Source organism: Macaca thibetana, chromosome 4 (assembly GCF_024542745.1).
Source record: "Macaca thibetana thibetana isolate TM-01 chromosome 4, ASM2454274v1, whole genome shotgun sequence".
In the NCBI taxonomy this organism is placed as follows: Eukaryota; Metazoa; Chordata; class Mammalia; order Primates; family Cercopithecidae; genus Macaca; species Macaca thibetana.
The window spans coordinates 45,067,861-45,083,307 of NC_065581.1; the positions used below are offsets into that span (position 1 = coordinate 45,067,861).

Sequence of the window (15,447 nt, forward strand, 5' to 3'; positions counted from 1 at the left end):
TCGGCCTGATCCCTTTAGCTTTTCCCAACCCCATGCTTACCTCCCTGAGTTTTTACTCCTGTTCTAGTCACCATAACACCCAGCCCTGATAGGAATCTTACACAAAGACAGTTTTAACAACTTAATGGGAAAAGTTACCTGAAACAGCGATGGCTCAGTGCTCTGCGTACACAGGTGAAAGGGCCCCAGAGCCCAGTAAAGAAAGCCATGGGATCCCAAGATAGATCCTGCAGGAAAAACGAGAGGGGGAAAAATTGGTTTCTAAGTCACAGCCCTTAGAGCCAGTTTTCTTTGGGGACTTGTGTGGGAGATGGCACTTTCAGCACAAGATCATTAGTCACAAAATATAAATCTTAGTGGTTAAAGGATACACAGATGATTAGACAGAGCTCTAGCTCCGATTTTGCTGATTCACGTTCTAACTCTGGGGTTGGAGAGGTGGCATGGCCCACAACAGCTTCTGCTATTAAAAAAATACAGCAGCACAGAGAATGCCTTCCTTATTATATCACTTCTACAGGCAGGAGGAAAATATGAACCCTTGGTTATAAATCCAGCCAGGGACTTCTTCTCGAGTCCTCCACAGAGGAAAAACTGCACACTATTGCCCTTGTTGATACTCATGCGCCTTCTGAAACCAGCACTTTAACTCCCTAAAAGAAAGTAAAGTATCTAAGCAGCCACTCAAGTTATCTGTCACTACATCACCTTTCCCCCAAATGTAAAGGCCAGAACACCTGTACAGCTCAAGGCCAGCAAAGCAAAGCCAAAGGCTGCTCTTGCCAAGTCAAAGACCAAAGTCTCTATTTGGGTCAGTCTCCCAAACAACACTGTAAAATGGAAAACTGACCTACACCATACTACAGCTGAAAGTGGGCTTTGGGAAACCAAGTTGAAGAGTTAGTTGAAAGAGCAAACACCAACCCAACACTTGTGGCTCCAGTTTTCAGAATCTCAACCCTGTTGCTCCCTAGCACTAACAAATATGGAGGCTGCCAGTGCCCTGAAACACCAGAACATCACTTCAGAGAGTGCTTCAGAAAGGCCTGTAGCCAGCTGCAAAACACACCTGTTTTTCCACCCAAATGTTTGGCTGCAGAGGTGCCCATTCAAGAGGTCTGCCGAGAAAAGCCTCTACACTGTAGTATTTACACACAGCTTTGCTTTGCACAAGTTCAAACCACCTCAGATAAGACTTTATTTAATAAGAATGTTGGGGTGGGGGACAGAGGAATCCACTCTTCCCCAGGAATACCTAGACACTCCATAAATACTTTTTTTTTTTCTTTCCTTGAGACAGAGTCTTGCTCTGTCACCCATGCTGGAATGCAGTGGTACAATCACAGCTCACTGTAGTCCTGAACTCCCCAAGCTCAGGTGATCCTCCCACCTCAGCCTCCCGAATAGTCAGGACCACAGACACGCACCAGGATGCCAGGCTAATTTTTTGGTTTTTCTTCACAGAGATGATGGTCTCACTTTGTTGCCCAGGTTGGCCTTGAACTCCTGAGTACTCCTGAGTTAACGTAATCCTCCCGCCTCAGCCCCCCAAAGTGCTGGGATTATGGGTGTGAGTCACCCACCACAACTGGCCTTTAAATGCTTATTAACTACAATTTAGCCTCAAATCCCAAACTTACTTCCAAATGTTTTCCTTAAGACAACCCATGAAGCATTAGCCAAAATGTAATTATGATTAGAAAAATTAAATGCAAAAGAAGGCAGCTAATGTATGCAACTACTAACATCTGACACACAGAGAATCACAGACTACCAAATGAAACCAGCTTTACTTTTACTGGTGAGGTAACCCTGGACAAGTAACCAAACTGCTGAGCTTTGGTTTCCCATTTGTAACACAGGGATACTAACAGTATCTTCCCCCAAGGTAGTTATGAGGATTCAATTAGATAAGCCACGCAAAGCACTGAGCATAGTGCCTGGCACTCTTTACCAGCTAATAAGCTATCATCATCATCATGTCATATATCATTTTAAAGATTAGAAAATTGATATACAGGCAGATTAAGTGACTTGTGTAGAATCCCACAATTAGTCAAGGGCAGAACCAGAACTGGATCCAGGTTCAGTCCAAGGGCGTTCCAACCACACTCCGCAGCCTTGCTCTGCTATACCAAAGCTCATTTCACACGAGAGCCCTGGGTGTCAAGCAGCTTTAAGGGTCATTTGGCCTCTTTCTGTGTTCTTTGTTTATGAACACTTATAAAATGGTTACAATGTGTCAGGCAGCGGTCTAAGTGTCTTACATACCATCTCATTTAAACTTCATGGCCGGGCACAGTGGCTCACACCTGTAATCCCAGCTGAGGTGGGCAGATCACCTGAGGTCAGGAGTCTGAGATCAGCCTGACTAACATGGAGGAACCCCATCTCTACTAAAAATACAAAATTAGCCAGGCATGGTGGCACAAGTCTGTAATCCCAGCTACTCAGGAAGCTGAGGCAGGAGAATCGCTGGAACCCTGGAGGTGGAAGTTGTGGCGAGCCGAGATTGCATCACTGCACTCCAGCCTGGGCGACAAGAGCAAAACTCTGTCTCAAAAAAATAAATAAATAAAATAAACCTCAAAAAACTCTATGAAATGGGTACAATTATTATTAGCCTCATTGTTATACACAAGGAAATAAAGCCCAGAGAGGTTAAATAACTTGCCCAAGGTCACATGGCTAGGAGTGACCAGGCTGAAATATGAACCCCAGTTGTGGGCTTCCTAAACCCATGTTCTTAGTCAACAGAGTAAACACAGCAACTTTAATTTAAATATTAATATTTTACAACTATTAAATCATTCTTGTTCCATCAAGAATATTGACGTCAGCTGGGCGCAGTGGTGCATGCCTAGAATCCCAGCACTTTGGGAGGCCAAGGCAGGCGGATTACTTAAGGTCAGGAGTTCGAGACCAGCCTGGCCAACATGGTGAAACCCCTTCTCTATTAAAAATACAAAAATAAGCCGGGCGTGATGGCGGGCACCTGTAGTCCCAGCTACTCAGGAGACTGAAGCAGGAGAATCACTTGAACCTGGGAGGCGGAGGTTGCAGTAAGCCAAGGTTGGGCCACTGCACTCCAGCCTGGGCAATATAGTGAGACTCCATCAAAAAAAAAAAAAAAAAAAGAACACTGACATCACATGCACATTTTACTCACAGCCAATTCAGTGCTAGCTGAATCAACTGAAATGGAGACACATACCAGGTGAAAATTATTCCCTTTAATCTAATTTAAGTTTTGAAGACAATTTGTAGTACAGGAGGCAAGAAGAGATCCATACTCAGAGCAATAGCTAAAAACTGGCAAAAAACCAAACAACAAAACAAAACTTCTGAAAAGTAGAGTCCTTCTGGTCCAGGCTGCGTTAGCTCAAATCCCTGCCAAGCTGTTCCCATCTCATGCTGGCAGGCCTTTGGCTTCCTGGGGGAGAGGAGTCTCCTGAGCGACTCCACAGAACCCTCAAGATCCACCCAGCACCACCCACATTCCCTCTCCCGAGAAGTGCAACACCCTGCCTCTCAGCACCACACTGCTTCCTCAAGAACGCTGATATTAGTCCAAGAACTGCAGAAGCACTTAAGGGCTTCCCAGAACTTTCCTGACTCAGGTGTCATCACAAAGCACCCCCCTAAACTCTGTAAGGCTGTCAGTGCACAAACACAAACTCAGGCCTCCTCTCTGCACCTTGCTCTCATGCCATCTCCACAACCAACACTCATCTCTGCCCAGCCAAATGTGATCCAGCTCCACAAGAATCTCTTCTACAAAGTCTTGTGTCAAACGGCAGCATCAATTGCTACCCCTCCTGAACACTGGGACATCCTTGTGCCAGTGCAACGCTCAGAGTCAATATTCACTATCCAAACACCGACACTGAGTAATTGTGGATACTTTGAGGTAAGGCTGATGTCCTTTAACATTCTATTTCTTCCTACTCGCTATCCAAAATTCAGAAACCAGATATTCTCACAACATGGCATCTGAACATGCTACAGGAATTCAGGAGTCACACAGACTCTGATGGTAAGGATTACCTGTACTGCCCTCAAACACAAGAGTGATATATTCATGTCTCTAGGGAGCATTTCCCAATTCAGTGACTTTTCACTAGCTCTTTAGTGGATCTGATATTGACCTCTAGACCTAAACCCAAAGGACTCAGACATCAAATGGCCAACAGTTAGCATTCCTATGAACTTGAAAGCACAAAAGAACCAAATACATTCACTTATTGTATATATGTCCTGTATCCCTCCAAAAAAACAAACTGCTGTACCCTCCTCTTCCACCCCAGCAAAAGACCCCAGCCAGTCCTGATAGTAACAGTAGGAGTGCAATAAATACTTGTTGAATAAAATAAATGAGGTAGCCAAGAGATAGACAGATCCCCCATGGCTCTGACGGTGGGAAATCCAGACACGGTAGAGCTCTTATCTGTACTTTCGGAATCAGGACATGTCAGGCAAACACGCTGTAAGAGAATGATGGTGCTAATCATGGAAGATTAGCCCGTGCTTTTTTTCCAGGCCCCCTGGACTCACCTCCTGGGCCTGGTGCCTATACTGTCCACTATGGAAAATGCCTCATCCCACCACTAAAATAACTGCTTCAGATCAGGGAAGAGCAATGGAGGCAGCAATTTACTTCAAAGCAACTTTGATGGACCCTTATATTATTTCCTAGCATAAATCTATCCTATGGACACAGATTCTGAATCACTTCAGACCTAGTCTATATACAATGGTTGTTTCACAAGGAATGTCACTCTGAGTCTTGTGCACAGGAGACTGGCTTCAACGACAGTTCCTTCTCTACGACACTCTCACTTAGAGGAGGCCAGGTATTTGGAAAACTTTGGTGCCAGAGACAGCTTTTCATGCCACTTCCTGATCAGCACTAAGTATTACCCTCCTGTTTTAGAAAATGAATCAACTTCTCCTTAAAAAGAGCTGGGGTCGGGGGTGGGAAGAGAGGGTGGGTGGAAGGAAAAGAAAAAAGAAATTAATACAATCCAAGCCTTGCTCATTTTCCATCTTGCTTTAAGATCTCCCTTCAGTTGTAGAGGCAAGGGAGGACTAAGGATTTCAACGGAATATGGGGAAATTGGCATCGCCCTACAGATTCCATTGGAATGCATGCTCTGTGAGAGCAGGGACCAGCCCTTGCTCTGCTCGGTGCCAGACACTCAGTGCCCAGAACTGTGCCTAGCACACCTACAGCTGAGTAACTCTCTATTAAGTGGACAGAACTGATTTATGGCTGGGCACGGTAGCTCACACCTGTAATCCAAACACTTTGGGAGGCCAAGGCGGGCGGATCACCTGAGGTCAGGAGTTTTGAGACCAGCCTGGCCAACAATACCAAATTTTTGGTCTCTACCAAAAATACAAAAATTAGCGGGGCATGGTGGCATGTGCCTGTAGTCCCAGCTACAGTCAGTCCCCGGATGAGTCAGGAGAATCTCTTGAACCTGGGAGGCGAAGGTTGCAGTGAGCCGAGATCACACCACTGCACTCCAGCCTAGGTGACAGAGTAAGACTCTGTCTCAGAAACAAAACAAAAAAATAACTGATTTATAATTCAACCTCCAGCTCCAGAGAGGCTCCATGTGAGCGGGGTTTGTGGTTTTTCTTGTGCCCTTTACCCAGGCTCCCAGTGACTTGGGAGAGCCTCACAGGCACAGAGTGCTTTTTTCTTTCTTTTTTTTTTTTTTGAGGAGTCTTGCTCGGTCGCCCAAGCTGGAGTGCAGTGGCGATCTCGGCTCACTGCAAGCTCCACCTCCTGGGTTCACGCCATTCTCCTGCCTCAGCCTCCCGAGTAGCTGGGACTACAGGCGCTAATTTTTTGTATTTTTAGTAGAGACGGGGTTTCACCGTGTTAGCCAGGATGGTCTCGATCTCCTGACTTCGTGATCTGCCCGCCTCGGCCTCCGACAGTGCTGGGATTACAGGCGTGAGCCACCGTCCTCTGCCAGAGAGCTCATTTTTAGCTACTCTGAGTTGGAAGGGCAGACACAAAGAGTCTGTACCTCTGATGCTTTGTGGAATGCTGGAAAGTACCATTAAGTTTTGAGGATCAGCAAAATATATTTAGTATCACAGATCTATATATAATTATACATTGTTTCTACCTAAACAACTTCAATCTTTAGGTACCTGGCAGGTTATATTTTAAAGACCTTTCAAGGGGAATGGCCTCTATAGAAAAAGGAGAAAACAAAAAGTTCAGCACAATCACAAATGAGCCTTTAAAGGAGGTTCTGCTAGTATGTAACGGACAGGAAAAGAGACACTGAAAAATCAAATGGAAAGCCCAGATGCAAAAAAGACAAACTCTGCCAGTGTGAGAGTATAAATGTCCTTCTTAATCAAAATAGGAAAAGCAAAGGCCTGGCAGCTCTGATAAATCAAAAACAAAAAGGAATTTTTGGGACCCTCTATCCTGTCACGCAGACACAACCCCTCGCATCTCAGGTTTCTCCTCAACCATTCTGGACCAATAAGTACTTTCATTTGTTGCTTACAGACTCATTACTGTTTTTGCTGCCCAACTATTTCCTTTTAGGAAGTGTGGTGTGTGCGTGGTTTGGTAACCTCACACAACAGCATGTTATAATTCTCAAAGTACTTTCACACAGATCACTTTCTTTGAAGATTTCAGTTTGAGCTCCCAATGGAAACAAAGACAAACAGGAAAGACCAACAGTCTGCAAGGCGGCTGAATCTGCTAATGATTCTGAACAGTTCTGCAGGCTCCACAGAGTTGGAGAAATGAAGACAGAAATGCAAAGCTTGTTGGTTGACTCACCCAAGGTTAGAAGGCAATAAGGCCCTGGCCGGGCGCGGTGGCTCAAGCCTGTAATCCCAGCACTTTGGGAGGCCGAGACGGGCGGATCACGAGTTCAGGAGATCGAGACCATCCTGGCTAACACGGTGAAACCCCGTCTCTACTAAAATACAAAAAAAATTAGCCGGGCGAGGTGGCGGACGCCTGTAGTCCCAGCTACTCGGGAGGCTGAGGCAGGAGAATGGCGTGAACCCAGGAGGCGGGGCTTGCAGTGAGCTGAGATCCGGCCACTGCACTCCAGCCTGGGCAACAGAGCCAGACTCCGTCTCAAAAAAAAAAAAAAAAAAAAAAAAAAAGAAGGCAATAAGGCCCAGATCAGAGCCCAAGGCTGTTTTTATTAAACATTGCACAATACTTGCACAGTGATGCTGCTTTAGCCACTAATAAGCTTCACGGATACAAATAAATGTTCCACACACAGGGTAAGTACTCCTTCTCCTTTGGCAAAGCTGCCACATAATCTTTAAAAAACTCAGGAAACAAAAAGCCATCTCTTCATTAAATATCTGCACTACACGCAGGACAGCCTTGGACCAAAGCTAAAGCTGATTTTGAGTGATCTGCCAAGGTGTGAGTTTTCACAGCAGCACTATCAATGTAAAGTATCCCTCAATAGGATGATCGGCTGTTTCCACCACAGCTACCACTGAGAAAACCCCATTTCTCAATCCCATTTCACAAAGGGAAAACATGTCTAGGGTTATTGTCCTATATTTGTTTATCTAACTTATGCCCCACTTTGTTGCAAAAGTATTTAAAGCAGGGCGTGGTGGTTCACACCTGTAATTACACCACTTTGGGAGGCTGAGGGAGGAGGATCACTGGAGCTCAGGGGTTGCAGTGAGCCATAATTTTGACACAACACTCCAGCCTGGGTGACAGAGTGAGACCCTGCCTCAAAAAAAAAAAAGTAAGCAGTAGTACTTAGACAGATCTGACAATTTTCAATTATTCAAGATGGTTTTTCAATGTGGAGATAATTGTACAGTTTATCTAGTTTTGCTCCCCCTCCCATTCCTACCTCACAAGTATACAAACATCTATAATCCAGATATAAATTTGTAATATTCTTCATCTGGTCCAACTCAGGAAAAACTGCACAAGGTCAAGTAAAATTCTACTGAATCATATACATAATTCCCTTCCTATTAGTACTTACATTGGGCCAGGTTTAGGTGGGCTCCAGGTTTATGAAGATGTCAGACTGGCAGGAGAGTAGTGTGGAAAAGTTAAAGAATGGGGATGGGAGGGTGCTGCTGATGGAAAGCATGTATCTCTTTCACTCCATCCTCCCCTTCTCTCACACCAAGTCTGTGACCCTGGAATCACCTGTCCAGGTCTCAACGACTCTCTGCCAAGCAGAGATCATATTGGGAAAAGCAAAGTGGTCTGGAAATGGAAGTGCTTTAGTTTCACTCATGTAAGGGATCATTTTAACATGGACAATCCTTCTCTGAATTATCCAGTAGGGACTAAATCTGCAGGATAAATTGTTTACCAGATCCTGGCCCAGAAGAGCAAGCTTGTTCCCTGATTCTTAGGGCAGCACCATGGATGCCTCTTTAAGATCACAGCCCTGAAAGTGTTTTCAGTTTAGAGTGGACATGATAAAGTGCTTCCTCTCTTTTCTAAAGACATAAATGATTTTTTGAGTTTTTAACAGAGGGCTTTCCTACTCTGAGTTGTGTTTCACTGGTGAATGGTAAGCTACTTTACTACGACCTTTTTAAATATTCAGCATATTACCTGACCCAGAACATTTCTGAGATCTGAACTGCAGTCTTCTCTTGCATACTAGTTGTCACTGTAAATACACATGTAAAATCATACCAGGGGTAAGCAACAACCCAGAAAAACCATGAGCCTATAAAATAGAAGGCTAAACCATAATCTGCTTTTCGAGCCCCCACACAGCCCTAAGAACTAGCCAAGTGCTGGGCGCGGTGGCTCACGCCTGTAATCCCAGCACTTTGAAAGGCCAAGACGGGCGGATCACGAGGTCAGGAGATCGAGACCATCCTGGCCAACATGGTGAAACCCCGTCTCTACTAAAATACAAAAAGAAATTAGCCGGGCGTAGTGGCAGGCGCCTGTAGTCCCAGCTAGCGGGAGGCTGAGGCAGGAGAAGGCCATGAACCCGGAAGGCGGAGCTTGCAGTGAGCCAAGATTGCGCCACTGCACTCCAGCCTGGGCGACAAAGCGAGACTCTGTTTCAAAAAAAAAAAAAAAAAAAAAAGAACTAGCCAAGCAACCTGACAGTAGGAAAATCCGTCTTAGGTGGGCCCAGGTATCATAATCCCAAAGACATGAGTGGAGCAAAATAGGTTTTTTTTTTTTTTTTTTTTTTTTGAGACGGAGTCTCGCTCTGTTGGCCAGGCTGGAGTGCAGTGGCCGGATCTCAGCTCACTGCAAGCTCCGCCTCCCGGGTTCACGCCATTCTCCTGCCTCAGCCTCCCGAGTAGCTGGGACTACAGGCGCCTGCCACCTCGCCCGGCTAAGTTTTTGTATTTTTAGTAGAGACGGGGTTTCACTGTGTTAGCCAGGATGGGCAAAATAGGTTTTAAAGGATTCTTGCAACTGAAGACTCTAGGAGCTAAGGAGAGTCTAAATAACCATGCTCAGTGCCCAATTACCTGAAAAGTGGACTCCGGAGAAATTTTGTTGTTGTTATTTCCTTCCCCCCCACCCCAGGAAACATTTTATCTTTAATATTCAGGAGCAATAATAAAATATTTTGGCCACTGTTCCTTCACGGATTCCACAAGGCACATGTCAGGCTTTCTGAAATGCTTGCCCTGGAAAGTGTCACTTGATGGCTCACACACTCCTTAAGGATTAGGTGCTGACCCTAATCAGGCACAGGCAGAAATAGCTCAGGAATCCACATGCTCAGACTCATAACTATACTATTTTGTAAAAAATAAAAACATATAAAAAATGCCTTCTGGCTGGACAAGGAGGCTCATGCCTGTAATCCCAGCACTTTGGGAGGCTGAGTTGGGTAGACTGATTGAGGCCAGGGGTTGGAGACCAGCCTGGGCAACATGTTGAAACCTCATCTCTGCTAAAAATACAAAAATCAGCCAGGAGTGGTGGCACGCGCCTGCAGTCCCAGCTACTCGGGAGGCTGAAGCATAAGAATTGCTAGATCCCAGGAGAGGCTGTAGTGAGCTGAGATTTCACTGCTGCACCCAGATCTCCCCAGCCTGGGCAAGACAGACTGAACCAAAAAAAAAAAAAAAAAAGCCTTCTAGTGATTCTCAGAAGTCCAAAAACCAGATAATTATGGCCTCCACTTCCATTTTTCAGATATCCATTACAATGCTATTTGACCTCAAAGTGAATTTTATTGTTCCACACATGCAATAGATTACACCAATTTCACAACTCCCAGAATCCAAACCTACAAAGACCCTTCCCACCAGGCACTTTACCAAAAACGGGCCTCGTCTCCATCTTCCTTTCTGTCACAGTTGAAAAACTGCCCTTCCTCATTAAGCCAACCAACTTCTTACCTCAATAAAATCCTTGTTTTTCAATAGCACATACAGTATTTCCAGTGATGAATGGTGAACTGTCTTTCATCTCACACAGTAACCTCCTTGAAGAATATCCACTTTGTTCTTTACTGTATATTCCTGGCATGCTAACTGCATCCTCACGGACAATTTTAAGTGACTGAAAACTCAGGCAAAGAAAGGCAAGAGGGCAAATAGAAGGGCACAGGACACCAATGCTTTTCAAATTTTTCTCACTGCGACCTACAGAAACACACTGTAGAACACCTTCTAATACACTCACACGTGTGTGTACACCTGAAGCAAGTGTCAAGAAACAATACCCTTACTAAGTGCAACACTGTCTGATATTTTCTGTTTCATGTTTTAAATGGCCGTGATCTACTAAACTGATTTCCAACTCACCATAGAATTCAGTTTGAAAAACACTGCAATAAATCAAACCTTACAGTTGCATTCCACAAGCTACTAATGAACTCTTGAAAAGCCAGCATACAGCAGAGACGCTGACCAACCACAAGATCCAAACCCCCAGGTGGGCAGTGTCCTTCTGTTCAGCAGTGGCAGTTCCCCACCACCACCACCAGCCCTGGGAGTTAAGTATCTCCCAAACTCCCAGAGTTTCCCAAGTAGCCCAAGGTGTCTGTCATATGCCCTTTTAACCTCTTTATAAATTCAGTCCCATCCATCTCTTATGGGGGCAAAGTTCATTCATCGTCCGCTGTGGAAAGCAAAACTTCCTTTTTGTCCCCTCCAGGAACCAAAAATTAAATGACCAGGTTGGTGCCCGTTGTGCCTTTGTGATCTATTTGTGTGGGTGACATATATATAGAAAAGAGTCTCAGTCTCTCCCTTCATCTTTCCAGTCTTAATCACTGATAGATGCAGTCTCTGGTGAAATGAGAAACCAGGGAACCCCCTTGCCTGGGGGAGGGCGCACTCATCAGCGTGACAGAGTGAAAGCAAAACCTCAATCCTCACACCACAGAGGCGTCTGGATAACTCATCTCCAGACCCAAGTTGGGAAAGGGGAGGGCGGCGCGGAGAGCGGAGAAGCCCGAGGAGACGCACTGGAGTGACCTGCGACAGCTGAACGCAGCCCGCCCTCCCCAAGTCGGCTCCGCAACCCGGGGAAAGCAGGTGAGAGCCTGCCACGGACTTGGAAGTCGCAGAAGCCGCCCACGGAGAGTCGGAGGGAGGAGGATCCGGGTGAGGGGCCTCCCCTCCCCGTCGGGACCCCTCCCACTGACCCTCTGCCTCCCACTCTGGCCTCTCCTCACTCACCCCGGGGAGTGGGCCTCCCCTAGTGGAGAGAAAGGAAGAGAAGGAGAGAATTAGGGGCCTGACGCCCACCCACTCACCCCACCATACCGCTCTCGCCGCCCGGGAAAATCCCGCCGCGGGCCTCACCGACCAAGCGCCGCCTTCGCCCCACGCGGTCTCTCCCCAGCGCCTGCGCGCCAGGCCCAGCCCGGCGGACGCGATCTGAGAGTGCGCGCGCGCCTTGCGTGCGCCGGCGTAGGGGACGGGACATACGGAGCTCCGCCCCCTCCCTCTCCCTCCTCCCGCTCCCCCTCCCCCATACACTGCCGCGGCCGCCGCAGGAGCCCGGAGCTCGAGCCGCCCAGCGACTCCCCCTCCCCCTCCCCCAGCCCCGCCCCGCCCCAACCCGGGGCTCGGAGCCGGAGCCGAGTCTGCGCCTGGGGGTGAGTACGCGACCCCTCCCCAGCCCTCGCTCTTTTCTTCGAAGATCCCACCACCACCCAAAGAAAAAACCTGGACTCAGCTGCGCGTCCCCTCCCTTCAACCTCCTGCGGGACCCAGAGGTGCCCGGGCCCGCGGGACCCAGCGGTGGCGCGCGCTGCCCCCAACCCCGCACCATCCCGAGCCAAATGTGAGTCCTCCAACCCCTGCCGGAGGTCCACATACGCGCCGCCCGCTCTCCCCAGTCCCGGGGAGATCCCAAGGGGTGGGACCCCCGCCCCCGGCCCCCGAGTGCCACTCTTCTCCCACCTGCCCGGTGCAGGTGCGCGTCCCCTGCGCGCCCCTCGGGAGTGCCAGCTGCGCCCCGCCTGTCCGCCGCCGCTGTGGGGAACTAGCCGCCCCCGCCCCCGAGTTTTGGACCCCGGGGTCGCCAAGTCCGATGCCTTCGGTCCCTTTTATTTTTTCTGCTGCTCCCGGGGGCGAGTACACCAGAAGCCAGCCCAGGGTAAGGGCTCGGGCTTGGGCAAGGGCAGGGTTCGCAGGCGCTGGCATGAGGCCGGCGGCTGCCCCCGACCCTTCTGGGGACTGACTGGTCTGCAGGCTGGGGAGGCGGCCGGCCCCGGGAGCGTGTCCTCTCCTTACGCCCCACACAGTGCAGTTCATTCATGAGCCGCCCGGGCCTGCGTTGGAGGGTGCGGTGGGGAAAAGATTCAGACGCGGAACCGAGAGTGGGGCAAAGGCCCTGTTGCGGGAAGGGGGCGCCGCTTTGTCCCTCCTGGCTGTCTTGAACGCCTAAGGCGGACAGTTCCAAAGCTTGGCTTCTTGTTCCCCAGAAAAGGAAAGGACGCTTGGGAAGTGAGGAGGAGAGGTCAGAGGCTGCCCTTGGGGCTCTGTGTTGCCACCTGCCTGGGTCCCCTGGGCAGAGGTCTGGCCGCTCAGGGCAAGCTTGAGCACTCCACTGCCCTGGGGGGCTGGGGCTTGCCTACCCAATATCGGTCTGCAGCAGCCTGGGAGCAATGAGGCTGTGCCCAACACCTGCTGAAGAGGGGCCCATCCTGCCTCCCAGGCCAGGATGAGGAGGGGAGTGGGAGTGTCAGCCAGGCTTCAAGTGGGGGTGTGCTGGCAGCATGATTGTCCTCCAGGGCACCAGAGGGTCCAGGCCCTGGCATGCCCCAGGTGGCACATGCTGGGGCCTGCTGTTGGCTCACTCAGTGCAGTCTTGGCCTGTGGGGGGGTGGGGACATGGCAAGGCAGAAGTCAGGCGGTGGGTAACTAAGAACCCCCTTGGGACATCATACAAGTTCCCTCCAAGTATAGCAGAGTCTTAGAGACCTGGGTTCAAATTCTAGCTCTACCATTCTTCAGCTGTGTGACCTTGACAAGTTACTTAACCTGTCTGAACCTCAGTTTTCATTAAAAAGTGTGTTTATGACTATAATTCCAGCACTTTGGGAGACTGAGGCAGACAGATCACTTGAGGTCAGGAGTTTGAGACCAGCCTGGCCAACATGTTGAAACCCCATCGCTACTAAACATACAAAAATTAGCCAGGCATGGTGGCACACACCTGTAATCCCAGCTACTCAGGAGGCTGAGGCAGGAGAATGGCTTAAACCTGGGAGGCAGAGGTTGCAGTGAGCCGAGATCGTGGCACTTCACTCCAGCCTGGGTGACAGAGCGAGACTGTCTCAAAAAAAAAAAAAAAAAAAAAAAAAAAATGTGGTTACTACCACCTCCTTACAAGTTTTATCATGGGAATCAAACAAGGTAACAAGTAAAGAGCTTGACATCCTTCCTGGTAGTTGATCAATAATGGGTTATCATCTCTGAACTTCTGACCCATTACTCTCCCATGCCTCCACCTCCCAGGCTGCCACAGATGCATGGGGTATGTTCAAAGAGTGAGAATATTCCCTATCACTCACTGGCAGAATCCTTAACACAGTGTAAACCCTTAGGTCTGAATAAGAAGCCCAACCTGACTGAGGGGCTCTGTTATATTTCTATCATGTTAAATTCTGTGTTTTTATCTTATTTTTGTTTTCACCAGTTTTCTTTCTCTAAACCAATCCCTTTTATTCCATACCTTATTAATAACAATAGCTGGCCGGGCGCGGTGGCTCAAGCCTGTAATCCCAGCACTTTGGGAGGCCGAGACGGGCGGATCATGAGGTCAGGAGATCGAGACCATCCTGGCTAACACGGTGAAACCCCGTCTCTACTAAAAAATACAAAAAAAAAAACTAGCCGGGCGAGGTGGCGGGCGCCTGTAGTCCCAGCTACTCGGGAGGCTGAGGCAGGAGAACGGGCGTGAACCCGGGAGGCGGAGCTTGCAGTGAGCTGAGATCTGGCCACTGCACTCCAGCCTGGGCGACAGAGCGGGACTCCGTCTCAAAAAAAAAAAAAAAAAAAAAAAAAAAAATAACAATAGCTAATTCTTGGAGCCTGTGATATGCCTTGAACTGTATTAAGAGCTTTTAATCCCCAGAACACCGACACAACTGGATTATTGTCCCATTTTACAGATGAAGAAACTGAGGCCCAGGGTGACTAAGTAATTTTCCCAGGTTAGAAGCCTGATCTGTCACATCCTAGAGTCTGTGCTTTTAACCACCAGACTACGGTGCCTGTCCCCTACACCTGCCTCAGAACCTGAAATCACAAACCCAAGGCCTGAGTGGAGGGAAGCTATAAGCAAGAGGAAAGGCAAGCAGGTAGAAATAGGGTATGGCATTTCTCCAGAGTGGTAACTGGCTGCCTCCAGCTCCCTGGTGGAAGTGGCTCTTGTTTGCAGATATCTCTGCAAAGTGCGGTGATTAAGAGCATACACTTGAGCCAGGCAGCCTGGGTCCTTATCTGGGTCTACACAGACTGGCTATGTGACCTTGAGTAGCTCATATACTCTCTCTGTACCTCAGTGTCCTCCTGGGGTTGTGATGGGGAGCGAATGAGTTACATTTGTAAAGTGCTTAGAAGAGTGCTTGGCACAAAAGAAGAGTTAAATAAACATTTTTTTTTTTTTTTTTTTTTGAGACGGAGTCTCGCTCTGTTGGCCAGGCTGGAGTGCAGTGGCCGGATCTCAGCTCACTGCAAGCTCCGCCTCCCGGGTTCACGCCATTCTCCTGCCTCAGCCTCCCGAGTAGCTGGGACTACAGGCACCCACCACCTCGCCCGGCTATTTTTTTGTATTTTTTTAGTAGAGACGGGGTTTCACTGTGTTAGCCAGGATGGTCTCGATCTCCTGACCTCGTGATCCGCCCGTCTCGGCCTCCCAAAGTGCTGGGATTACAGGCTTGAGCCACCGCGCCCGGCCAACATTTTTAATACATGTGTTATTTTACTACTTTTTTTTTCTGTTTTTCTTTT

General features: G+C 48.4%; 3 protein-coding genes across 16 annotated transcripts in view; 1 reads left to right on the forward strand and 2 right to left on the reverse strand.

Moving 5' to 3' along the window:
• Nucleotides 1-15,447, reverse strand: part of MRPS18A (mitochondrial ribosomal protein S18A) — a 564,209-nt gene that overhangs the window by 454,331 nt on the left and 94,431 nt on the right. The gene's annotated exons all lie outside the window — the stretch shown is intronic.
• MRPL14 (mitochondrial ribosomal protein L14) overlaps nucleotides 1-15,447 on the reverse strand; it is a 66,089-nt gene that overhangs the window by 2,394 nt on the left and 48,248 nt on the right. The window contains exons 2-3 of one of the 4 annotated variants that reach the window (XM_050787045.1): nucleotides 11,749-11,810; nucleotides 139-227 (exon numbers count right to left, since the gene is read on the reverse strand). In XM_050787045.1, the coding sequence (XP_050643002.1) occupies nucleotides 139-209 (71 nt within the window). In that variant the 5' untranslated portion in view covers nucleotides 210-227; nucleotides 11,749-11,810. Of the gene's footprint in view, nucleotides 1-138; nucleotides 228-11,738; nucleotides 11,891-15,447 lie in introns of those variants that run through there. The other 3 variants (XM_050787043.1, XM_050787044.1, XM_050787042.1) reach the window with 3 other exon arrangements.
• TMEM63B (transmembrane protein 63B) overlaps nucleotides 11,256-15,447 on the forward strand; it is a 29,485-nt gene continuing 25,293 nt past the window's right edge. For 2 of the 5 annotated variants that reach the window (XM_050786918.1, XM_050786921.1), the window contains exon 1: nucleotides 11,256-11,517. The gene's annotated coding sequence lies outside the window, so the exon portion shown is untranslated. Of the gene's footprint in view, nucleotides 11,518-11,958; nucleotides 12,272-15,447 lie in introns of those variants that run through there. The other 3 variants (XM_050786917.1, XM_050786920.1, XM_050786919.1) reach the window with 2 other exon arrangements.